Source organism: Phocoena sinus, chromosome 2 (genome assembly GCF_008692025.1).
Source record: "Phocoena sinus isolate mPhoSin1 chromosome 2, mPhoSin1.pri, whole genome shotgun sequence".
Lineage (NCBI taxonomy): Eukaryota > Metazoa > Chordata > Mammalia > Artiodactyla > Phocoenidae > Phocoena > Phocoena sinus.
In genome coordinates, this window is record NC_045764.1 from 68,254,203 (window position 1) to 68,280,631 (window position 26,429).

At 53.7% G+C, this 26,429-nt stretch overlaps 1 protein-coding gene and 1 long non-coding RNA gene across 5 annotated transcripts in view; one reads left to right on the forward strand and one right to left on the reverse strand.

The window, feature by feature from the left end:
• Positions 1 to 1,589: 1,589 nt before the first annotated feature.
• Positions 1,590 to 26,429, reverse strand: part of SMAD3 (SMAD family member 3) — a 120,563-nt gene continuing 95,723 nt past the window's right edge. For 2 of the 4 annotated variants that reach the window (XM_032623918.1, XM_032623921.1), the window contains 5 exons: positions 23,569 to 23,619; positions 13,421 to 13,633; positions 11,230 to 11,367; positions 8,602 to 8,746; positions 1,590 to 6,123 (listed from right to left, as the gene is read on the reverse strand). In XM_032623918.1, the coding sequence (XP_032479809.1) occupies positions 6,000 to 6,123; positions 8,602 to 8,746; positions 11,230 to 11,367; positions 13,421 to 13,633; positions 23,569 to 23,619 (671 nt within the window). In that variant the 3' untranslated portion in view covers positions 1,590 to 5,999. The remainder of the gene's footprint in view (positions 6,124 to 8,601; positions 8,747 to 11,229; positions 11,368 to 13,420; positions 13,634 to 23,568; positions 23,620 to 26,429) is intronic. The other 2 variants (XM_032623919.1, XM_032623920.1) reach the window with 1 other exon arrangement.
• LOC116749510 lies at positions 8,754 to 10,471 on the forward strand. Its single transcript, XR_004348628.1, has 2 exons — positions 8,754 to 8,962; positions 9,968 to 10,471. It is a non-coding gene; the product is annotated as an uncharacterized LOC116749510 (long non-coding RNA).

Sequence of the window (26,429 nt, forward strand, 5' to 3'; positions counted from 1 at the left end):
GAAGCCATGCAGTTGTCCAGGTGACAGAGGGCCTGGAGTACAGGGCCGAGAGCACAGGAGGGACAGGGCTGGTCGGATGTGGGGCATGAGGGAGTGGTGGACGACTGTGACTTCGTGGCCATGGGCCGAGTAAAGGATTTTGATAAAGCGGGACTGAAGGCCAGGAGAGGGCGATGGTTCAGTAAGGGCAAGGATGACTTGCGGTTTTGAAAACTGAGTTTTGAGGGCACTTGTGGCACCTCCACTTACCAGTAGCCAGCAGGCTGTTGGATATGAGTCTGAAGCTGGGGATTGATGTCTGGGCTAGAAATACTGATTTGGAGTCCTTAGCATTTATGTGGCTTGAAATCACACAGGTTAGATGAGCTCTCTCAGGAGGAATGTCAAGAGTACAGACACTGGTCTGGGGATACCCCCATGGAAGGGGGAGGTGCAGGCCTGAGAAAAAGAGGAGAGCGGACATTCAGGGCCTTTCCAAAAGGGAGGCTGGATCACCAGGGGGCAGCTGCAGAGGTGGGAGGTGGCGGGGAGCAAGGAAAAGCAAAGCATCAAGCTGCCCAGGACTTGGAGAAGGTGGGGCGGTGGGTGGGGGCTCCCGATAAACACAGAGTCAGGAAAGGGAGCTTGCTTGGGCAAGACGGGAGATGATTCAGTTTGGGGGAGTTGTTTTGGATCGCGTTTCACAGGCAGCTGGAATTTAAAGTTGTGGCGCTCAAGGAACAGTTGGTTTACAGGTAGGGATGTGAGAGTCATTTGCCGAGAGACTGACTAGATAAAACCTTGGGGAAAGTCGTTTAGGGGCGGGAGGCTAGAACTGGCCAAATAACAATGAAGGTAGGGATTTGATGTAGTTCATGGAGGCCAAACCTATAGGCACGTGGGTGCCGTTCCTGGGAAATCTGCCTCCCTCCTGGTACACCATGTGTGGACTCCGGTGAGGTCCTGGGAGGGAAGGCTGCTGTAGAAGTGGCCCAGCTAGAGAATTACGCCAGCCCCCTTCCGCCTCCCCCGAATTGTTTATTCATTTTAATCATCCTTTTTCTTAATCCGCATCAGCTGGGTCAGTGTAAGATTCAGCCGTGGAAAACAATTTGAAGTCTCTTCCTCCTTGGGCGTTTGGAATTTAAAATGGATTTTCACAGGAGCTAAGTCATGTGAGCTGGAGAGTGTGGAAACCTGCTTCTTTCGGAACCTGAAACCTACCTCCATTGCCTGTGGCAAGATTAATCCGGTGGCGTCCACTCACTTGCCAAAGGCTCTCAAATACAAAGGAAATGAACGCGAAGTAACGCAGAGACAGCGTCGCTGGGACTTGTGCAGCGCTGGGAGACGTGCCAACTGGGAGACTTGACACCTTCACGTGCCTGACCCGGAGGCTCCCGCTATCCCTGCAGGACTGGCTGGCACTGCATGTTGCCCTCGGTGAGTGAATGAGGGCAGCGGGGCTGTGGCAGAGTGGGACCTGGCACATCCTTGGTCAAAGTGCACTTGGGCTTGGAGACACATTTCTCTGAAGCCCCTGGGGCCCTTTACCCTCTTCTCCTCCACTCAGACGTGGCAGGGAGAATGAGAGCGAGCTTCTGGCCCAGTAGCTTTTCAATGAAAAGTTTATTAGAAGGGCACTTACAGGGGAGAGAGGACACAGTTCTTTAACAATAGGGGTACAATGCTTAAACAGGTGCTCTGCTCTTAAGATAAAGTTAGAAAAATCTAAAACTATAATACATACATGCTTTTTACAAAGGTATTAAAAGGTCAGGCTGGCTGAGAAGGGAAGGTAATCAACATCCTCCGCGTTTTTTCCCCCACCCAAACGCACACCCAAACCAGGAGTCCTGCCCAGAACAGCCTAGTTGCAACAGCAGCACTGAGGGTGAATGAAGGCTTCCGGGAGGAAGATGGCTCCATCCCTCTGTACAGTTCTCACCCCTAGGAAGGGAGAGGGGCTTGGTTCAGAGGCCCCCACGTAAGGGCCTGTATTCGACTGAGCTGCCTGTGTCACATGCTGCCACGTGGGGAGCCAGCCTGGGTCAGTCGTCCCAGGTGCTGAGCCCAAAAGCCACTGCACCCTCTACCAGCGTTTGGAACTGGCTGTGCCCCGTCTCTTCCCAGCCGCTGTCCTTGGGAGGAGAGCCTTTTCCAACTTTCTTCAAAAAATTAAATAGCTATCTATCTGTCTTGAATGGTTTTAAGAAATTATTACATAAATATAAAAACACCAGAATGCTCGAGTGTACATTACTTTAGCATAAAAGAAAAAAAAATTACAGGATCACTTGAGAGAATTTCTCAATCCAGTTTACACAATACGTGAGTTTTTGCATGTGGTAGCTGTGTTTCTGAAAGGTTGCCTGTAGCGCAAGTCATTTCCCCGCTCTTCCATCAGAGGTGCCTCATTTTTGATCCATACGTTTTTCTGCTTTCCCACCCACTTGCGGAGTGGCTGATGCTCCTGAAAGACTGTTACTTGAAGGGGTTCGAGAAGGGAACATCTATGCCACACCAAGAAAAAGGGTACAACTTAGCTGTGTTGAGGTTTTCTTCTAGCAAAGATGTAGATTTGGGAAAAACTCCCAACTGTGCCACTTAGTCACACAGTAAGACACAGGGCCCGGAACCAAACTCATGCCCTCTCTTGCTACTTGGTAACCCCCTTGGTAAACAGTCCCCTGAGCAGTCTGCAGATTCCTGTCCCTCCCTTCTCCTTTTAAGGACTACAGAGAGTGGCCTAATGAGAGCTCTAATGTGAGCTCTCACCCCGCAGAGACCCTCACGGAGCCTCAGAAATGGCAGCTTGGGGCTGAGAATGAAATCAGATGTCTGCCGTCTCCCCAAGCTACTCACATACATGCACGACATGCACACGTTACTTAAAGAAAACCTTTTTGTGCGGCGGTGTGAGTAAAAGCATTTAGCCCTGGAATACGTCCAAACTCTAGGAAGCCAGAGGGAGATGGAGAAAAACAAACTAAGCACAAGATACGTGCTACAGCTCATTCCAATACATTAACAATGATTTAAAAAAATAATCACCATGGTAAATAAAAAAATACAGCACAGACAACATAAGGACAACGGAAAAGTCTGCCAGCAGCCTTGCCCTCATGTCTGTTCTTCTTAAGAGTCCAAGTCCCCGCTCCTGGCTCTGGGCTTGTCTCAGAATGTCAGATCTGCAGCCTGCCAGGAAGGTGGCCAGCACAGGCCTGTAACCCGAACCGCTGGGGCGGCTACCTACTTGCACTGGAAGGCTCCAAGTACTAAATAAAGTTAGGAGCAGGGAGGGAGTGGGCGGAGAGGAAAGGGAATACAAGCTGGCTCCTGAGGGAGGTGCTGGAGGCCAGGATCTAGGGCCCCGCGCTATAGCTACTCTCAGGTCAGCGTCAGCACAAGCCGCAAGGTGAAGGTGGCCTGGCGGGGAGCCCGGGGCAGGGGAACAAGGCACGTTGTGCAGCCTGGACAACGGCACTGAAAAGGGTCTCCAGAAGACACCGTCACCCCCCCAGAACTGCCCCGATTTCCTCCTGCCCCTTTCAGCTGTCCTTTAAGTTTTTCAATGTATAAAATGCCTTCAGGCGATAGGATTTTTAAACTATTTTTATGACTTGAAGGACACTAATATTACATGTGCCTCAGAGCCACCTACGCAGCCTCTAGGGTGGGAGTGAAACCAGATCCTAACCTGTGGGTACAACCAAATTTCTTTTCAATGGTGCTGAAGGTGGGCTTCCTCACTTTTTCCTCTCATCCTCCTCCAGCAGTCTAGTCTATTATAAAGAAAAAGGGCCAAGCAAGTAGCTTTCGGAAAAACACAAAATTAAAACTTCATGCCTCCTAGAAGTAGCCTTTACCTTTGAGCACTGAGGGTTCTGAGACACCATCCAAACGCAGCCAGATGTGACCAACAAGATCACCCAAATTGGGCTGTACCTGAAGCCGGTTCCCAAGTACCTGGGGGACAGCTGTGCGCCGTAGGAAGCCCTCACGGGAGATCACGTTAGCAGGTGGAGAACACGGGTCCTCAGAGACTGCTCCCCGTGGCTTTTAGAGGGGGCACCACGATGGCTTCAGCCGAGGCCAAAATGGAATAGGAAGTCATACCATGAGTCTCAGACCTGACTGGGAGCAGGAACACACATCCAGGAGGTTCAGATGATTTCCTGTATCTAAAAGAAGCAGTCCACCATCATTTCATACCAGGCACGAACTTCAGACTTGCAGTATCTGGCCCCCTCAGGTGGAGTGAGGGACTACACACCGTCTCCGGCTCTGTGTCGACAGTCCTGCGCAAAGACCAGTCCAGGTCTGGCAAGGTACTCTTGTCTCTTCCTATGTCCTCGGCAAGCAGCTCTCCTACCTGGAAACTTCAGGGCTGGAGCTTCAGAGGCCTAGGATCCTGTAAGTGAGGCACCCAGGAAGCCCCCAACATCGCCACATAGCATCAGAAATGTCATCACATTTGAGGTTTATACCTGCCAAAAGTGTACACTTTCTTCCCTTCACCTGCAATTAAGACAGGACTTCCATAGGAAATCCCTTTATTTTTCCTGGTAGAAATCCATGCAAAAATATGGGATAAGTCATTTCATACAAAAACAGCAGCAAAGTATAAAGTACCAATTGCAAGTGGCAATTCCATCTGCTGTATTCTGCAAAAGGCCAGTAGAAGAGGGCTCTTTTTTTTTTTTTTTTCCAGTTGAAATAACTTATAGTAGTTTCCTCACTAATTGCCACTGGGAGCAGTACTTATTACACATTGTAACTGCTAGAGTTGTCACTGATGATCCTCTACTGTGAGCTAGATAATCTCATATCCCAGGGGAAAGATGACAGACCTCTTTGTACCAAACCTGTAATTTTCAAAGGTGTAAAAAAAATTTTCAATAGCCCTTTCATTTGCTTTTGTGTTGGCCTGAGATCTTCCCCTCCTGGTGAATTTGCTTCTGTTAATTTCAGCTTCCAAACGTGCTGGCAGGTGTCTTCTCAACAAAACCTGGAAAAGCTTCACTTTGGGGGAGATGTTGCTGGGTCCCCCTCTGGTTTCCCAATTTTTTTTTTTTAAATATAAAACAAAGGTTTAAAAGAGCACACGATAAAGTTCATTTAATTAACGCAACTGACTACATCAGCCAATGTAGCCGAATGCATGAGAAAGCGGAGCGAGCTCTTACAGGTGACCGGAGACCCGCGCACCTGAACACCATCGCGGACAACTGCCTCCTGCTTCCCGGGAACACTTTACATAATCCAAATCTCTTTGAGATTAACGTGATGCTACAAACTATACATTTCCTACATGCTTGAGCCTCAACAGATCCTTCCAACTGCTGAAAATGCAGACAACTTTTAAGAGTATTTTTAAAGAAGAGGTGTCACCACCTTTTCCCACCGGTCCGTGTGCTCGGTTCTGGACACACTCGCTCACACCAATCAGTATGCTCCCCGACGGGTGGAGACAGACAAGACCCCTCCCCACCCCAAGTCAATTCAGCCCCCAGGGTGCAAGGTCTGCCGCTGCTGGGGTTCAGGAATGCTCACTGGAAGAGGAGGGCTGGGCCCGAGGTGCGCTTATACCCCTGCCTGCCGGCTTCTCCCTGCCTCTAGAGCGCCCAAGGCAAATTCCGCACTCGGTCCTGACCACAGGGCCGTTTCCTGTTGGGCAGTGACATCTCAGTTTGCTGTCATTAAAAGAAAAGGGGGCTGGGGGAGGGGGCAGGTGGTAAAATACTACCTGTTTGCTCAAGCCACCAGAGCAGAAGCCATTTCTTGCCCTTCACACCAGGGCCAAAGGGCAGATGTGTTCAGCAGACACAGCTGTTCGTAAAAATCCATCTCTGGGTTTGCTTTCATGTTCTGTAAAACAGGCTCGTGCCACTTTGGTTGAGGGAGAAAAATTTCTTCTTCTTTGACAACCGTGATTTGAGTTCTGATTTCTCCACCTCCTACATGGCCATTTTCCCCAAGCCCACCCTCCCCGCCCTCCCCCTTCACACCCAATGTCTCTAAGACACACTGGAGCAGCGGATGCTTGGGGAGCCCATCTGGGTGAGGACCTTGTCAAGCCACTGCAAAGGCCCATTCAGGTGCAGCTCGATCCAGCAGGGGGTGCTGGTCACGGTCTGTCTCCTGCAAGACATTGGGAAAGGGGTGGGTTGGGGGATGTTAAGCACGTCCAGGAGCACACACACGTCAGAATGCCTTTTCCCGCTTTGGTGACAGGCTTCTTCCCAGAGCCAGAGATACGGACTGCCTTGCTAGACCCTGTCCTGGAGGAGATGCCACTGACTTGCTGAAACTGCCGGGCCAAACTCCAAGCAGGAAGGGCTTTGAGTAAATCAGGTTCTCCTGCACCAGGGAAGGACGTGGCCCCCTTAAAGAGAAACATGTAAGGCAAATTCCAGGGTACCCCAGAGGCCCCCCGGTTGCCTTGATGGGCTCCTGAGGGAGAACCTCAGCCAGAGCAAAGGTCTCTCTGGTCCCCCTGTCCTGAGAGGGCACCTACAGCTCCCCTGCCTTCAGCCCCGACCCACCCCCAGCAGGCCGCGATGACGTGCGTCTGTCTGATTGAGGGGTGTTTCTTACAGAGCGCCGACAGAGTCCACATGCTGTCGGTCCCCAATGTGCTGATACAATTCCCATCTATGGCCTTATTTTGGAAAATCTTACGAGCAGAGCGAGCCGTGTAACAATTACTGGAAAAAACCAAGGCACGCCACACGTTTCTTTTCCCCGGAGCACTTTGTCTAAATTCGGGCTGGTTGATGACGCAGCTTGCAGGCAGGCTCCCAAAGGCCTCCACTGAGCAAAGGCTATCTGCTGAGGCCGGAGGCGCTGGTGCCAGCTGGAGGTGAGAGGCCTGGGCTCTGCTTTCAGCCACCTCACAGGAAGGGGTGAAACCTTACTCTCCTTGGCCCAGGAGGCAGGAGGAGGGCGAGGCTGTTCTGGGAAGGGGCCGCACCACCAGTTAGGTTGCTCTGCGGTGCTGCCAGGTGGCAGTGATGTGGTGGGCTGCACAGGACTGGGTGTGCTGGCAGTATGTCCTGCACAGTGACACAGTGCCCCCAGGGAAAGGCTTCTGCCAGCAGGGGCCTCTTCCCAAGCACTTGAACCTGGAGGACTGCAGTGCCGCGCCAGGTCAAGAGCCGCTGGCCCGAGGTCACCACCCTGCTTGCTTGGCCTGCGCTTCTCCCGAGTGGAGGGTTAGAAATGGGCTTGCAGACTCGGCCCTGGCGTGCCTGCCTGACCTGGGTGCCTGAGTGTGGCCCTCTAGACTGCAGTCTGAGTGCTAACAGGAACAAATGGACCTCCCTCTGGCTCTTTTCCACCGGGTCCATCTTTAAATATTTCCCTTCCCCAGCTAAAAAGAAGATTGATTTTCTAACCTTTCCACTCTTGCTCCCTAAATGACTCAGCCAAGGCCAAAAGGTGAGCTAAAACGTCCCTCGGGCTGGGCTTTTGGGCCTGGGCTACTCTCAGGCCATTATAACTGGGTTGTAAGTTCTCTGACGGCTGACCACTCGGATAGCTCAACTGGTCATTCATCCCGGATTTGAGGGAGACCCCAGAGACCGAGGTGCCGTGTTCCCTGGCACTGTGGGGCAGACACGGAGAACAGCAGCTAAAGTACGGTAAACGAAAGAGGAGGACGTTATGGACCGAAATCCTCTAATGAGAATCTGACTTTCCATAAGTCATGCTCATCTGGATTTCATTATAAATGGTGGCCCAGAGCCAGTACTGAAATGGGTTTGGCCTGGGTGCAGAATGACTGCAAAACAAAATGGATTCCAAACATCTGGAAAAATGAAGAGAAGGGGAGAGTAACTTGCAAGGCACTGGCTCCAGCTGACGTGTGGGCACCTCTGTGTCTGCCGCGGAGTCGGGGCTGGGCACACGGACCTGCCTCTAGGGGAAACTCCTGTCCAGGTGTGGAAGGAAAAGGAACGGGCTTCTCTAAGCCCACGCCAGAGTGGCCCGGGGGATTCGACAGAGCAAACCAGGGACACCCCTGACCAGTGCCATGTTAAAACCAGTATCTCAGAAATTCTGAAAAAATCATTTCTGAGCAAGTAAATTTTGTTCCTTGGACCACCCAAATCTCCTCCTCCCCTCCCTGCTTCTCCGTTTTAATATCCTAGATCCTCAGGGTCACCGGGTCAGAGATGGAGCCACAGAGGAGAGAAGGAACAGTGAGATGAAGACTTAACTCCCTGGAGAGGGTCTTCCTAAAACCATCTGCCCAAAACGAACGAGGAGGAAGACGCCAAGGGGACACCGTTCTAGGCTCAGCTTTTCCACAAATGATGCAACTTCAGGCTAGTCGCTTTCCCTCCCTGGGCCTTTGTTCCCTCATCCGTACAACGGGGACAATGCCAGCGTCCCCGCCCAGGGTTGTGGTGAGGGTGGAACGCTCCCAGCTCCTGAGAAACTGGGCGAGCACTGCTCAGCTCTTCCCTGTCTAGTGGGACTTGGCCGCGCTCGGATCCCCGGTCCCTCTGCTCTTCGGGGCAAGGGCCAGCCTAGCTCATCTCTGGGGAGCCCTTGCTCCGTGTTCTGAGCCACCTGCAGTCCCCGCATCCCAGGGACAAGCGCCCCAACCCCAACCTGTACTCGGCTCCCCAGCCCTTGACGAAGCTCATGCGGATGGTGCACATCCGGGTCAGCTGGTACACGGCCTCGAAGCCCTGGTTGACAGATTGAGCCAGGAGGGCGGCAAACTCCTGGTTGTTGAAGATCTTCAGGTTGCATCCTGCCAACAGAACAAAAACAGTGCTTGGGGGGACGAAGAGTGCACTTGTCCAGAACTCCTCTCCTGGCTGAAGCCCCCCACCCCCCCAGGGTCACCCAGACCGGTGTTCCCATATTAGCCACAGAGTCCACGCTCAGCACCACACTGGGGGCGGGCCCACGTGGTCCCTGCCCCTGAAGCCATCACCGCCTTGATGGGGAGATGCAGCTGACACAGGTGAGGGGGGAGAGTTAAACAGTGGCCCATAAGCTCCAGTTCCCAGAGCTGTGGGAAGGCTGAGGAAGACAGTAAAGTGAGCCCAGGAACAAGGGAAACGGTTGGGAGAGGTGGGCCCTGCCCTGGGCGAAGGGGCCAAGGCAAGACTCCAGGGAACAGAGGCAGGGTCATGAGCCTGAAGGCCCACGTGGTGTACGGGTATGGCCGACCTCCTGGGGAACAGGAGTCCTTGCCCTTTGATGGAGGGAGCACCAGAGAGACGGGCCAGCTGAGAGGCTACCCGGCCTGCCGTGCCACCAGGAGTTCGGCAGAGGGTCCTGGGCACCTCCAACAAATCCACCTCTGCCCGGACCAGGAGGCAGCGAGAGATCTGGGCCACATCTTGGCCTCTGGGCACGAGGCTGGGGTGGGGTGACATTCTCGGCAAAGTGAAGGTGTGTACCTAACTCCAGGCATAAAACCAGAGACAGGCACACATAAAGTTTACCGTAAATCTCTTGTTCGAAGTCCTACTGCCTGAGTGCCAGGAATGTGTCAATCAGAGAAATAAAAGACAAAAAAAAGCACATGCCGAAAATGCCCAAAAAGGTGAGCTGAGGTGACACTAACGGGCCAGCACTGGGCCCCTCGGCTTGCTGCGTGCCTCTGGGCTGGTCACTTTCTCTTCTAAGCCCGTGTCTCCCTTGTGAAAGGAGAAGCTGGCCTCAGAGGCCCCCCAGCTCTGACATCCCATGAGATAACATCCAGCACCACAGCCAGCTCTGCGGGAACCAGAGAAGGAGAGGGTGGGGCCGGGGGATGGGCAGAAAGCTAAGTGCGCATCTGGACTTCCTCTTCTCATTTTCTCTGAGGGGAAGAGGGGTGAAGCAGAGCCCAAGGTGAGTTCCGGTCCCCCGCCCAGCAAGCAGCAGAGGAGCACACAGCCCTAGGCTCATCCTGGCTCAGCCACTTACTAGCTGTGTGTCCTTTGCAGGTAGCTTAACCTCTCTGAACTTGTCTCCTCAGCACGCCTCCTCACCTGAAGAGCTAGAATAACTGGTGAGGACTAAGTGAGCCCCAAGGTAGCCGTGTGCTCTGTAAACGCAACCACACGACGTTCCAGAAGTGGAGCGCACCACGAGCATCTCAGACTCTTTGCATTCTTAAGTTGATCCAGCCCATGACCCACCGCTCCACCATCACCTGCTACTTAGTGAGCAGAAAGACATGCCACACATATGCCGCAGGCAATGGACTGAGCCCCACACACTCTACCCACCGGGCACAGTCCACACACTGCGGCTGCGTGCCCTGGGAGAAGTGGGCCGCGGCAGGGGCTTTCTGCCTCGGCTTTCTAAAGAGGCCTTGGATGAGATCAGCCACCTGCCTGGTCATCTACCCAGGCCTGGCCCTGTCCAAGCCACCCTCTGGGGTGAGCCTGCCACCCCTTGGAGTACAGGTGGGATTCGTAGCCCTACTCAGAAAACCCTCAACAGTCCCCCTGAATAAAAGCAAAACTTTCTCATGTTCTTCCGTAGCCTGGTCCCATCATGTTTTCTAAACGTGTCTCCTAACTGTCGTTTAAACGGCCTCCACTGCAGGCAGAGTGCAGCCCACGTGTGCCCTGCCCTCCATCACCTCTGGGCGTTCGCCCATATCGTTCCCTCTGCCTGGGATGCCCTCACGGTCCCCGCCCCACCATCACCCTATGCCTAATGCTTACCTACCGCTCCAAGCCCAAATGCCTTCTCCTCCATGAAGCCTTTCCTGATCCATCCTAACAGTTAAATGTGTTTTTCCCCTTGGATCCAAGAGCACGTTACCTGTGCTGCTTGCATGGTGCGTAGCACCCTCCCTTGTATTAAACACATTTGTGTCTTTGCCTTGCACATTCAGCTGATGGGTAAGGTCTGTGGGGAGAGCAGAAGGACTTTCTGCACCCCTCCATCCCCCTACAGCATCTGGCATGGCTTTAGGAAGGAAGGGAGGGAGGGAGAAAAGGAAGGGAGCAGGCATACTATCTTAGCATCTATGCACACAGGCAATAAACAGGTACCCAGAGATCAAAGGCAGATCTGTCAGATGCTACGTCTGCTCCCCAAAGGTTCGGGGAGGTCACAATAAGACAGCAAGGCAGAAAACCCAAGGGAAGCATCTCCAGATTGTCAGTGCAAACACCAATGAGGAGAAAAGGTAAGAGAGAAGAAACCTTTCCAGCATCCCAGGCATGTGCCGCAGAGGAGAGGACCTCAGGGAGAGGGAGAGGGTGGGTATGTCGGTGGTGGTACCTGGTGGGATCTTGCAGACAGTGGCTGGGTGCCAGCCGTAGCGCTGGTTACAGTTGGGAGACTGGACAAAGATGGCACTGTCGCTGAGGCACTCTGCGAAGACCTCGCCTCCGATGTAGTACAGCCGCACGCCTCGCCCTAGAGAGATTCGGGTCAGAGTGGTCCTGGCACCAGCTGAGGCTACCAAAGGAGGCAGAACTGCAGCCGATGCTCCAAGTGACCGGTTCTCTGCCAGGGTCACCAGGCAAACGGGGCCCAGAGCCCAAGCCTGAACACACGGGGAAGTGATGGGTGACGCTAGGTTGCCAAAGCTGGGGAGGCAGACGACGAGAGGGAAGAGCATGGGTTAAGTCTTAACAGCAGCCTCTGCCAATGACCTGCCATGGGCCTCGGCCAAGTTACTCAGCCACTGAGCCTCAGTTTCTTCACCTGTAAGATGGGGGTAGCAATAATACCTACCTCATGGGGCTGCTGTAAGACACAAAGCAAGTGCCTGGTGAGCTGTAGCTGCTGCTGCTTCTACTACTACTAGGTCCCTCCCCCCTCCAAGATTCAGAAACTCAGTCAGCCTGCAGAGCTCCTCCTGAGGCAGCAGATACCCCAGGAGCCCGTCACTGCAAGGATGGCTTAATTAGTGCCACTCCCTGTACCTTTCTCCCCTCGATGCATTTTTCTAAAACATTCCATAGCTTTATATCATTTACTTTCCCTTCATCTCTTAAATCCACTCCAGATGGACAGAAATTATTTTTAAATTGGCTCTGCAATTCAAGCAAGTTATATAAACCCTCTGACAACGAGTCTGCTCAGCCAGGGGATGTTCTCTTCTCCTGCCTCGAAGGTCTTTGTTCCCACTCCTGGGGGCAGAGGCCCAGAGGGCCGGGGAACGGAGCCAGCTTTCACAGGCGCAACGTGGAGTGGGATGGAAACCAGGTGACCGGCTGCAGGCCTGCCTCCTCGTCCCACCACTGTCCCCGGCCCCGCCACTCCCCAGTTCTTCCTGGCTCAGTGCTACAGGACTTGGCAGCTCACAGACACCAGGGTGCTGACAGACTCGGGGGCCACTAGGAGGCGCCCTGGAGTTATGTCGGTCAAGAGCGGGAGGCAGAGGTGGGAAGACCCAGACCCAAAGAACAAAAATGTTTGGGTAATTTCTGAAATGTTATATTTAAATACAGAAAAGTATAAAGTGGGTAAGTAAACACCTGTGTATACCACCGGGGATCTTTTTTAGAAGAAAACAAGTAGGAGGCTGTCTGGGAAGGATGCAGGCTCAGGGGCAGGAGGGGGCTCTTTGTCACCGACTGTGTTACACACTTGCTGTGTGGCCTCTGCAGGGCTCCGCCCCCCCCTGGGCATCAGGTTATCATTCCCTGGAAAATAGGCACACTGGTGCAGGCTCATGGCTTCCAAACTTTTCTTGACTGTAAAACCCTCTGTCCAAATGAAATCTTCCGTGAAGGCGCAAGATACAATACAAACAAGAGCAGAGGTGCTCTGGTTCACACGTGCCCAGACCCCTGCTGCCCTGCCCAGCTCCTGGGTTTACTCTGGAACCCCTTGACCACCCTGCGTGCCCTGAACAACGTCTGAGAATACCCACCATCTCTACACCATCTCTACGGCCCTTCTAGGACTCTGGATCGCAAAGCTGTGCACATCCTCAGCATGGTAATTTTATGAGCAAACCAAGTGACACACAGCAAGGCTTCATCCTCCCTAAACTAAGTGATCTTTCACCACGTGCTGGGTGTCAGGAGAGCGTGTTAGCAGCAGTGGTGTCCCGGAGGCGGGCAATACTGGTCTCTCCACCTCTTCTAAGTTCCTAGAACAATCATATATGAAGTGAACAAAGAGAATATCGTTCCTCCAAGGTGGACATATACTTGTCCACCTATCAGTACTTCAAGGGTATTTTTATTAAGAGAATTGCACGGTTGCCTTTCTCAGGAAAGTCAACTGTCCTCCTCTGTGGCTTTCAAATTTTCAGAAATGGTCTCTGAGTGGGAGCAATCAAGCAACCGGAACTCTACCTGTCTGGCCCCTAAACAAGGCAATACGGAGCCTGGGGGACGGGCGTGGGGAGGCGCACAGTGGTGGCTGGTGCGTTCTGGCAGGGGCTGTGCTGACTGGGGTGCGGGGTGGTGTCACGGCGGGGGGGGGGGGGGGGGGGGGCGTGGCCGCCCCTTACCGATGTGCCTCCGCGTCAGCTCCACGGCCGCGTTCCTGTTGACATTGGAGAGCAGCCCCAGGCAGAAGCGCTCTGAGTTGGAGGGATCGGTGAAGCCATCCACTGTCATGGACGGCTGTGAGGCGTGGAATGTCTCCCCAACGCGCTGGTTGAGCTCGTAGTAGGAGATGGAACACCAGAAGGCCGGCTCGCAGTAGGTGACGGGCTGCAGGTCTGAGGAGACAGGCCGGGCCGCTGGGTCAGGGGGCCCCCCAGCCCCTGAGCTCCTGGATGGGGTCCCCTAGATGCTCCAGAAGCCTGTTTCCCCACCTCTCAGGGCATTAGAATCCCCCCCCCACCCTTTTACTGTGTAAAACTCGCAGGATCCAGTGGGACAAAATCCTCAGGTGTTGGGAGAAGCATTCCACTGGCCTTGGCACTATTTAGTTGAGCTCACAAAGGCCCTGCCCCGCCCGGCCTGGCCTTGGGTTGAAGTAGTATTCAAGGAGGTGCTGGGTCAAACCCAAAAGGCCCCGAGACCAACAAGCACCTGGCTAAATGCACCAGACAGGCCAGGAGTGCCCACTGTGGTCTGGCCACACCATCTGCCTCTCTCCCAAGGTCCCCAGAGTGACCCATGCTGATCTCTGCCTCCCAGAAGGGCTTGCAGCTTCTGGCTCTGCCTGGTCGTGGGCTAACTCCTAGCCTGTCGGGCGGCAGCGTCCAAGCCTGTGAAATGACAAGGCTGGTGCGGCCCAGGGGGTCGCGTCTACAGCCACACAGGCACCAGGCACCAGGCACCGTCTACAGAGTGAACTGGGTCCCTGCCTCTTATTGCGGAAACTTATCTTCCAAATGTATCCAGATGCCGTCTGTTGGGTGGCTAAGACACAAACTCACCTAAAAGAAGCTCTGAATTTATCCTAGTTGTCAGTCTGTGTCTCGGTCAAGGGCTCCTCAGAGCAAACTGCCATCCTGTGAGGGGGTGGTTCTCAGAAGAGGTGGGAACCCCTGAAATAGAGGTTTCCCCTCACGTGCCTCCACATTACCTTTCCCGTGATTCCCTATGCCTCCTGTCACCTCCAGCTGTTCCAGGCTCCACACCTGCCCAGGTACCCCTGCCCTCCTCCTGCCCGTCTGTGTGTCATCTCCCACCTTAGGGTCCATCCTCTTGGCCCTGGGCCGGGCCCTCGTCCTTCCTCACTTGCAGCAGTGCCACGCCTCTGACAGGACTCCCCAGCACTCCAGCCAGCCCTTCCAGCTGCTTCTCTGCTCTGCACTGCTCCCCGGGCCACATCCTGTTCTCTGCCTACTTGAATCCCACCACCTGCTGGCGAATCAGGGATTCTGCTGCCCTCATTCCTCCGCCTCAGACCTCCAGCCTGAGTCACTTGCTCTGGCTCTTACATATACGTGGAGCCGCCTGGTCACTCAGGGCGTGTCTTTGTGGGAGCCAGTGAGAGTGATGGGAAGGGCTCGCCGTGCCAAGTCTCAGCACTGGCCGGAGACCCCTGCTCACCGCCCGCCGGGCAACCTCCCAGAGCGAGAACCCACGAGAACCTCTGCTCAGCTCACCAGACCTCTGAAAGTACGTAAAGCCCAGGAGAGGCCCGGGTCCCCCTGCAGGGCAAAGTGGCCCTGATCTCCTTCTGGGGTCTACGCCCACGATCCCGTCTAAGGGTAAAGAGAAGGTCAGCACACATGGGAGGAGCTGCAGCCCGTGACATCCCTGCACTCCACACACCCTGGAAGAGTCAGCTAGAGGGTCGGGACACCTACATCAGGTTTCTCAACCTCGGCACTACTGAGATTTGGGGCCGGATAATTCTGTCTTTGTGGGGAGAGGGTTCTGTGCACTCTAGGATGTGCACAGCATCCCTGGCCTCTCTACCCACCAGATGCCGGCGGCACACATCCATCTCACCGTCCCAGCTGTGACAGTAAGAAATGCCTCCAGACGTTGCAAAAAGTCTTCCACGGGGCAAAATAGGCCCCAGTTGAAAACCACTGCCCTAGATGTTTGACCAGGTCATGGAGCACAAGCTTCAAGGCCACATGGACCATCGTCCACCCTCTGCTCAGACACAGACCAGCCGTGTGCTGCTGAGCAAACCAGTTAAACTCTGAGTTTCAGTGTCCACATCTCCCCACGGGTCACCAGAGTGGAGAATCTCCTTTATCACCAGGCGCTGTTTGTGGAGGGACTGAGATAATGCAAGTGGAGAGCGGGGCACGCATCAAGCACTCAATAGATGGTGTTAACAGAAATTATAATAATTTTGGTTATATGAACTTGAAAAGATCCTGTTCTTGTCCTGACCTCCATCCGAAACGAGCAAAGCGTCCTTGCCCCTCCTTCCCTTGCCAGGGCCCACACTACTTAATGGTGAAAGTGGTGTGGTGGGGCAGGAGCGACCATGGCCTGCGGCCAGTGCCCCCGAGGCTGGGTTGAGCCACGCCAGCCACATCCGGCTCTGGCTTTGCTCGATGCTTGACATTCCAATGAGATAAGCTATATTCTAAACAATGTGGTCACTAAAATGTGAGCTATGTTGCTTTGGAAACCTTAAAAAAAAAAAAAACAACCCCCACCACCTAAGAAATCCAAGTGCACTCCAAGCCTTCAAAGTGGTCTGGCAACGTGCCAGGGCCAAGAGGTACTGGGGAATTCCCAGAGGCAAGCTCTGCTGACCCTGCTGTGCAACCTGAGGGACATAACGTCCCTCTCTGGCCTCAGTGGCCCAGTCTGAACAGTGACTGCAGTGTACTGGAAGCCACTGAAAGCAGACCATGTAGGTCATGGTGTTTCTGGCATGGGTCACCATGAAGAGGCAGCTATGGCTGATCTGGGCTGGCCTTGGCTTCTCTAGCCAAGTACAGAACAGAGCAGTCTTCATCTCCAAATTATAAAGCCTTTTCCAGCACCCCCTGGGCTTAGTCCAGGCAGAAGTGAGCGAGCTAGGCTCCCAGGAACACTGACTCAGCCCACCCATCAAAAGAAGAGAAGCCAGCAGGCCACCCATTGGGTAACATGGGGCCAGAACCATATTCTGGGCACGTGTGGGCGTCAAGGTGTCTCGGAATCAGAGAGAGGCTTGGGGTCCTAGCCCAAGAGGCCCTCCCAAGCAGATCTGAGCCCTTATCTAAACATCCCTGCAACTCACAGACACTCCCTGAACAGTGCTGTGGAAAACACAGGATGCAGGAGCCTGACACATAATTAAGAAGATGCTACTTGGGGGAACAGAGCCGTCAGGCCAAGGCAAAGTCTGAAGGCTGCCATTTCACGGAGTGCTGTTTGGACGAGCCGACCTACATTCAGAAGCAGCACCACAGCCATGCACTTACTGTTGTCTGCAGACAACTGACAGTCAGCCCTGCCTTTCACCTCTCTCCCTCCCATCATCCCTCGGTACTTCCTCAAGGCATTTCTGTAAGAGGAGCTGCAGACCCAAGTATGATCACCACCCTCGGGGTTATGCCTTGAATGGCACTTTATTTTAAACTTCATGTATGCCCTCATCTCTTTCCTACCAAAGGACTTATCCAGACCATGGTTCCGAACAAGACAGAGTCAGGACCCTGGAAAAGAGAAGACTATAAACAGGCTAACCATGAAGTTACAGCTCCTGAAAGAGCACTCCGCTCGGGTCTAAGCTTCCTAGCAGACAAGGCAAAAAGGGAGCACAGTATGCTACATGGCTCTGGTTGGTGGACAGACAATTCTTACTAGTTCTGCAGGGGAAACAAAACTTGTCCCGGGCACTAAATCTTTTTTTTTTTTTTTTTTTTTTTTTTGCGGTACGCGGGCCTCTCACTGTTGTGGCCTCTCCCGTTGCGGAGCACAGGCTCTGGACGCGCAGGCTCAGCGGCCGTGGCTCACGGGCCCAGCCGCTCCGCGGCATGTGGGAATCTTCCCGGACCGGGGCACGAACTCGTGTCCCCTGCATCGGCAGGCGGACTGTCAACCACTGCGCCACCAGGGAAGCTGGGCACTAAATCTTAAATGACATCTTCAGGTGGCTACTCCTCCTCCATATCAGTCAATCCAGCCAGCCAACCTACCCTAATTTCAAGAGTTTCCCAACAAACGCAGAAGCAATTTTATGTAAGGTTGCTTCTAAGAACCCTGAACATATGCCACTCACAGGCTCCTCTGGGAGGACAACTCTACAGGGTAAAGTGACCTGCCCCAGTGGAAAGTGGTTTCGCTTCTCTAGCCAAGGACTCAGCACACCTGGAGTGGCAGCTGATGGCGTGTGCCCAAGGCCTTCCCTTCAAACGCTTCTGCTCTCGGCCAGACTGCTGAGTCTGTGCCAATCTCTCTTCCTGCAGCAGAGGCGTTGCAGACGCAGGAGCCTCCCGCTGCAGCCGTTCTCGGCCCCCTGTCCCCACCGGTGCGGTGTCAGCCAGACCACTCGAGGAGCGCGGGGCACTTAATTCTCGACTGGCCCCCTGCCAGCCTAACGCACTGGCTGGCTTCAGCTCTGAGCCCCATTCCAAGCTGGCACTGACTTTCTGTTTTGTTTAAGGAAAAGAAAACAGAATAAAACCCAGAAGGCAAAGGGATGCCTATTAAAAACATGTGCGAGAGATCCAAATCCGGTAAATGAAAGGGGCGGGGGGAGGTCGGAGCGGGGAAATTAACTTTCTACTATACATCGAAAGCAGGGACTGGGTGAGGGCAGGGAGCAGCGATGCTGTAAAGCTAAAGGTCAGATCACAAACGGCTGACTTAGTCTGTGCCCTGCTCACCTGCGGAAGGAGGCTCTGCCTCAGGCCGGGAGGCTTCCACGCCCCAACCCCCATGTGCACTTCCCCTGCCTGGACTGCTCGTCCCCCTCGTCTGCCAGGACGCAACCTTCGAGGCCCAGCGCAGGTGGCTGTGAAAATATCCTCTACACCTGTGCCTGAGCCACCTGTGTACCTGAGGGTTAGGTCCCTGCAGGCCCAGGCCAGCTGTGTCCCAGCAGCCGGGCACCCATTCCAACTTGTCTCACCAAGGATTAGGGCAACAAGCCCAGTTTTACACAGAAAAGACCCCACGCTCTTTCAACCTAGGACCAGTTTACTGAAACCAAGAACAGTGGAAAAGTCTTAAGAGCTGGACGGACCCTCAGGAGCGTGACGGTCCAGCCGGCAGCCGACGTCCCGCCGTGAAGATGCCTGCCTGTGGTGTCCCAAGCTTATGGAAGATTAAAGCCCAACGAGGCCTCAGAAAAGAACTTCTGCAGCAGCCCAAGACACCTGGGATCAGGTAGGGCCTGTAACGTGGGCCCCTGCCGTCTCTCGGGGCCCAGGGGTCTTCCTGCTACTCTGCCACCAGGGCCCCCTTCTCCTGGCAGGAGAGGAAGGCAGCCTCAGCCCAACGTCCTCCGGGAAACCATCACCTCCTTAAACTCCAGCTCAGCCACTGCCCCAGGACATTCCCTGGTACCTCGTTTCCCCCAGTCAAGGCCCCTCCCGAGATGTCTCACTTTAAAGCAGAGAACAACTCTACTCACCGGCAGGATCCAGCTCGTTACCTTTCTTCTCTCTCTCCGCCTCCCTCCTCCTTCCCCTCCATTTGCTCCAATCCTTGACCTAAATCCTTAGGAAATTCCAGGTGACTCATCCGGCATGATGTGTAATAACAGGAACGTCACCTGCTCACATCCCTTCCCTGCAAAACAAAGCCCTGGGACCTCCCCAGAGCCTGCCCCTAGCCAGAAGCTGAGCTGCCTTTCAGTCACTCATGGGGCACCTCCTCGAGGCACCCCAAGTGGCTTTACTGTGGCAGGAGGTGCAATCTTTTGCCTGGAGGAGGGAGGAAATGAAGCAGCAGCCCGATGTCCTATGCTTGCTTTCTTTTTGTATAATAACTCCTTTACTAGAAATAATAGGTGTCCTGAGTATGCCCTGTCTCTCTCCGGGGAGAACTCTCCGCGTGCCTGGCAGCATCCTACTGCTTGGGACACGCCAGCCACAAAGGAGAAACACGGAGGCAGCTGCTGCGTGCTGCCCACCCCACCACCCCTTTATCCCCAAAGGATGCCCTTGAACTCACGAGGGGTTCTCTTCTCACTTCTCACTTCGCATCTCTGCAGAACCCGCCCACTGTGTCCTTCAGCACCTCCTCCCCTCCCTGAGGCACCATCCTCCACCTGACCCTCAGCCTCTTCCCGAGAGGGTCCCGTGAGTCTGTCTTCAGCCCTCTTTCCTTCTTGAGCTGGGTCTCCCTCTCCACTGAATCCATCCACTCCCAGGACTTCAGCCGAACCTTCATCAGTGTTTCCAAAGTGAGATCTATGGGAGGGTCAATAGGATCGTAAGAGAAAAGTGTTCCAACAGCGGTTGGACCCGTGGGAGAAACGCTGGACCAAACAGGCCTCCTTTCTGCAGGACTCGCAGAGGCTTTACGCTGCGGGTGCCCTGGGGGGCCCAGGAGGGGGCACAGTATAGGCTTTCCAAACTCATTTGATGACAAAATCACGTCTCTGACTCCACTCTGGGCAAGGCTGTCAAACATGCTAATGGCTTCCAAAGCTGCACCTCCAGCCACAGCCTCTCTCCTGACCGTCCTGCCGCTTCCTGGACACAGGCAAGCACCGGCATCTCCCTGTCACCCTTCGCCCCAAACCCCGTCCCATCTCCTGGGGCTCTGCCTCAGTTAAGCTAAAGCATCATCGTTTTCTCAGTTAAAGCTGATCAATGAATGCCAATGATTCATGACACTCTTAAACGCCCTCTCCTCTCCCGCTGCCATTTCTCTAAAGCATTCATCTCAGCCTCCTTCAGCGCTACAGCTTCCTAAGTGGGTATTTGGGGGGGGTAGCCCCAGTAATTTCCCCGAGATTTTAAATTCCACACAGTGGCCAGATGAATCATTATGAAGCTGCCGTCAGATAACCACCAACCCCCAACTCAGAACCCACCATCTTGCCTTATCCTATAGGCAAGACAGGGCTACGTAAGGGTGGCCCTCAGGGCTCTCTTCTCAACCCGCCAACCCCGAGCCTCATCTTCTCCACTGTGCCTCCCAACAAGCCAACCAACCACACCGCCAGCTGTCCTCCGAGCTTACCGCACCCTTTCACGCCATTGCTTCCATCGGCAGTGTCCTTCCCTCCTTCTCTGCCTCACCGTGTCCCACCTGTCCTTCAAGGCCCAGCTCATACAGGTCATCACAACTCCAAGGTCCCCCCACCCTACTTGGCACTGTCCTCCTGGGCACATACAGTTCCTCCCTCCTGTGTGCTGCTCCCTTGGCACCGGGCACAGTGCATCACCGGTGGTGGACAGACACCTCCAGCCACTCCACCAGACTGTGAACGCCTAAACGTCCTCCCTGGCTCTGGACCACCAGCATCAGTACCTACGAGGAACTCAGCAAATGGTGACTGAATGAGTTAATACATAGGAGACACTGGCCACCCTGGATGATGTCCCCACGGGAACGCCACGGTTTGCTCCTTTGAACCCTCAGGGTACTTCATCTGCACCTACCTCTTGCTTTAATTAATTAATTTATTTATTTATTTATTATAGTTGCAGCACATGGGATCTTTCGTTGCGGCACATGGGCTCTTCGTTGCAGCTTCTCGCTAGTTGTAGCACATGAGCTCAGTACTTGTGGCGCGAGGGATCAGTTGCCCCGCAGCACGTGGGATCTCAGGTCCCCGACCAGGGATCGAAACCACAACCCCCGCACTGGAAGGCGGACTTAACCACTGGACCACCAGGGAAGTCCCCCCTCTTGTTTTACATAAAAAGTATTTATCGTCCTGCCTTATTTATCCCAGCAAGGCCAAAAGCACCTTCGTGTCAGGGTCTGTGACGCCTCTTTGAATTCCCCCACTCGGACTGGCATACGGTGACCAAGCAGGAAGTGCCCAGAGAATGACTGAGTGAGGAAGAGACAGGCAAGCAGGGAGGGCTCCCAGCCAGGGACAACATGGGACACCAGGGCCCTCACGCCTGACATGTGTTCCCCACTGTAAGTCCATAGGTGTCTCCTTGAGCCTAGTTCTTCTGAGTGAAAAGGGCGAGAGCTAGTCTAAGTGACCGAGCAAAGGCAGGGTCCTGCTGCACGTGGGGGCGCAAGTTCTGGATCCCCATGGCCTGAGTTCAAAGCCAGCTTCTCCATTTTCTAGCTGCGTGAAGGGGACAAGTTCATTAACCAGTCCGTTCCTTGCTTTCCTATTCCATAAAATGAAAAATCACAGCACCACCACCTTAGACAGTTGTTACAAAGATCCCGTTAACATGCGTGAGCCACTCTGAACAACGCTCAGTAAATAGCAAGTTCTCGAGAAATGTCTGCCATCTTCATCACCATCCTTTCATCCCCTTGCAGCTACGATGCCAGAGGCTGTGAGATGGTAGGGGCCCTACCAACAGTACTGAATGGGTGAAGGCGGGGGTTCGAGGGCTTGGCAAGCAGAGAGGAAGCCAGGCCTGTCAGCGCCCGTGTCTCGCCGTGAGTCCTACCGTGGCTTGTTGGCTGACTTGTCCCCCACATTCACATCTTCCCAGCCGAGTGGCACCCCCTCTCTGCCCACCAGGCTTGGAGGCTGTCCCTTCCTTTGCAAGAAATGGCCTAAGAATTCCTGACCCTCAGACGAGAGGCAAGGGAGAACTGTGCCAGCAGGGCACTCTGCCTCGGGGCCAAGTTCAAGAACACGCTGTCATCCTGGTCCACGCAATCTCGAGGGGAATTCACAGTGAGTACCCGCCCAGGACAACCTGCGGCCTGAACCACCGAGTCAGGCAGTGGGGTTGCCAAGGCAAGCACCAGTTCTGATGTCTGTCGACTTCAGGGCGCCCATGGCCATGGTGGGGTAAGAGGGCTCAGCCTCCAAAGCTGAAAGCCCAGAGTCAAGTTCACACTCATGGCCTTTAAGTTCTCAAGGGTTAACATAGCTTCCAGCCTTCAGAGTTTGTGTTTAAAAACTCCATCAGTCCTTTCACATCGGGAATGTGACCTTCCCGCTGTAAAGCCCAACACTCACAGTGGTATTATTTTACAAAGATGATAAAACAGATCCCCCAAAGTTACAGCTCACACTGCCCACTTGTCAGCCTGTATCAAAAGGTTTTCAAGCAGCTCCCCACGTTCCAAATGATGACTTTCTTCATCTGATGCTATCAGTCAAGAACTGGGAACAACTGGGAACAAAAGCCAGGCCAATCCACTCTGATTCACCAAGCTTGGATATTAACTCCTTCTTTTTCCTGAGCCACAAATCAAACCCAGCAATACAGGCTGGAAAAGAACCAAACTCACATTTTTCTAAAGCTACCAGACCAACACAGAAATAAAAATTCCCCTCAATAAAAACTCAACAAATATTTAATTTGTTTTGAGCCCTCCGGCAGGCCCCACGCTGAAGCCAAAGGATGCTCCTGGATTAGAAAAGTGAATCTCAGAAAAATGACCCAGAAATCAAACATCTAAGGGAAGGTTGTGGAAGTGATGGCCCAGCTGCTCCAAAACATCATGAGATAATGCAAGATGATCAACGTGTCATCTAAGTACGGAAATGTGTTTACAAAATAACAACGAGAAGACAGAAGGAGAAGGTGGATATGAACTATTATCTCAAAGGCAAAGCACAAATACATGTGCCTGATCCACAAACGTCAGAGGGACCGAGACGAAGCAAAAATGTCTGTGTTAGGGCAGGGGCATTATAGGTAACTTGGCTTTTTTTTTATCCCCCCAAATTCCTTATATGGTACTGTTTTAAATAAAAATGACATCATCGTCAGGTGAGGTGCTCAGATAAAATCCAAGTAAATGTATCTGAAACAAGTCCCCGAAAGCCGGGGGCTGCGGTTTGCACCGCTGCCTGTGGCTTTGCATCAGATCACACACGGATGCTCACTGACCGGAGACCCTCGTGTCTCTTAAGCACAAGGTTCGGGGGTTTTTCATTCACTCGTGTCTAACCGCCTCCCTGGGGAAATACAAACCTGGCACACGGCTGCCTTTCCTGCCACCACTGTTCTCAGGTTTCCCGTTCTGTGGGTGACCCCAGAAACAATGTAACCAGAAACCTGATGGGCTGCACTGGGCGGATGGTGGGGGTCGGAGCAGGGGAGCCTCAACTTCAGGGCCCCCTCTACACACGGGCCACCAGGCAGGGCTACAGCTAGAGGGGGATTGAGTCATCCAAAGAGCTACTTACCCAAGTTATTGTGTGCTGGGGACATCGGATTCGGGGATAGGTTTGGAGAACCTAGGAGGTGAGACACAGCTGTGAGACTTCGGAAAAGACTGTTGGCCTGGGGAGCCAGATGACAGAACATTTGCATCAAGGTGGGGCAGGAAGAAAACCTTGGACTGAGCCTCCACGGTCCAGGAGAAGACCAAACCCCACATCCTTGCCTGTGCTTCCCCTTCCCCGGGCCCCAGCTTCCTCAGCTGTGGAACCAATGGATGAGAGGATGACCTTGGAGTCTCTTCCACAACTTGAAGGTTTGATGCTTCTAACCAAGCCCCCGGGCACAGGGCTGCTGCATTCCCAGCCTGGGTGCACAGACCTCACACTGACCCTCCCTGTTAACTGAGCCCCCAGAGGGACAGAGGAGCAGGGAAGACCCTCTCCACAGCTGCTCCAGACCCCGGGCAGCGAAGGTAAGGCTTGCAGCTGCCCAGACCTCACCAGTCTTGTTCACACGGCTCAGGACCTGCAAATACCAACGCAGCCTTTTCCCCAGGTTTCAGGAAACTCACTGAGCTGCCTCGGACACCCCACAACTCAGCAACCAGACCGACGTGATGCTACACGTGGGAAAAAGTCCTAACTACCCAATTCTTTCTACTCTAATATCGTTACTCTACCTGTTTTGCCCCCCCCAAAAAAGAAAAAAACCCACAGGGAGTCAGCCTTCCGAAAACCAAGTGACTCTCTTCCGGAAAGCAACACTGGGCTGGCCCCTCCTTTGTCCCTGCATCCATGGGGCTCCAGCTCCGGAGAGTGGCTTATTGACTGACAGCCCTGTGATTCCAGCCCCGGCTCCACCCCCTGAAGCCTACAGTCCGCACAGCTTACGCTGCCTCGAGCTGTTAACGGGGGTCTGCGCCTGCTCTTAACTCAGCTGTAACCTTCTTGAGGACCCGGGAGGAACCATGGGTTTCTTTTTCACCCCTAGCACCCAATCTTCGGAGGGATGTGCAAGAGTCACAGAAAGAGCAGAGCTTCCGAATCTGCCACGGCGTCTGGACATGGCACCACTTACCAGCCATGGGACTTTGGCAAAGTGGTTCGACCTCTTTGAGCCTTGGTTTTTTTCCCCCTCAGGTATAAAATGGGGAGAATACCACCTAGCGTGTGATTTGTGGAAATGCAGTGGGATCGTGCCTATGAAAATGCCTATACCATAGCTGGCACATAGTATGTGCTCAGTAAATGTTGGTCTTCTGATTTGTGCTGGCCCGAATGACGGAGACCCAGGAAGGCAGGGGGACCTTCTCACTGTTCTGAACAGACCTGTGTGCATGTCCGGGGAGAAGCAGGGCTGGACAAGGTGATCCTCGGGCCCCAAATGAGGCGCTACCACATCTCAGCTGTCAGGGAAGCCAAGTCCATGAGCAACTGGACTGGTTTGAGAGAAGAGCAGAGAATAAATAGGAGACCCCACCCATGGGCTGGCTGGGGTCCACAAAGCCCAGGCACGCATTTCATAAATCAGTAATGTTCACAACAGGTACACTAAGGGAGGAGAGGAGGGAGGGAGCGACAGAGAAGATGGAGCAGAAAGGGAGGAGAGGAAGGGGAAGGAACAAGAGCTGAGAGGGTGAAAATGTTGCTGCTCGTCCCATAGAAGATCCTCTCTGTTCTGTTCACTTTTTTTTTTTTTTTTTTTTTTTTTTTTTTTTTTTTTTTGCGGTACGCGGGCCTCTCACCGCTGTGGCCTCTCCCGCCGCGGAGCACAGGCTCCGGACGCGCAGGCTCAGCGGCCACGGCGCACGGGCCCAGCCGCTCCGCGGCACGTGGGATCCTCCCGGACCGGGGCACGAACCTGCGTCCCCTGCATCGGCAGGCGGACCCTCAACCACTGCGCCACCGGGGAAGCCCGGCCTGTTCACTTTTATAACAGTAAAGGCAGCCCTCGCGATACTGCACTTTCCTCTACTGTGCTCTGCAGATTCTCCATCTTTTACATGATGAAGGTTTGTGGCAACCCTGCGTCGAGCAAGTGTTACCAGCACGGTTTTTCCAACAGTATGTGCTCACTTCGCACCTCTGTCCCATGGTGATAATTCTCACAATATTTCTAACTTTTTCATCACTATTATGTTGGTAATGGTGATCTGCGATCCATGATCTCTGATGTGACTATTGCAAAAACGATGATGACTCGTTGAAGGCTCAGGTGTTAACATTTTTTAGCAATCAAGTGTTTCTTAAGGAAGGTGTGTATACTGTTTTAGACATAATGCTGTTACACACTTAATAGACTATAGTGTAAACATAACTCTTACATGTACTGGGAAACGAAAAATGTGTGTGACTTGCTTTACCGTGGTTGTCTGGAAGTGAACTCACAGTATCTCGGAGGTTTGCCTGCGATCATTCCACAAACGTGAAGAGCAACCAGGAGGGAAGGGGGGAAGGAGAGGGAGAAGCGATACAGCATCTGCAGAAATCCTGCTTAGCTGGCTTGCTTCCCATGCCAGCGTTTCACAGCTGTACCCTTACAGCGGTCACTTGGCATTGAATACAGAAAGGTCTTCGAGATGCATTCCGGCTGGGTCCACACTGTCAGCCACCTACCAGGGGTGTGTCGGGGTGTGTGTGCTAAACCCCAAGGGCCACGATGCCCAGGCTACGTATCAAGTGACCACGTTTACGGTAAACGTGCAAGTCTCCCGCATCCTTCTTTGGGGAATTACGCTCTCTTCTGGGCTGCGTGCAGGGCAGGTGGCCCCACGGTGTCAGGCGGCTCTGTGTGTACGAGGCATGCCCGCCGTCAGGAGGAGGGAACATCTGCTCGGCCCCCTCCTCCTCACCCAACCACACCAACACAGTGCACATGTGATGTG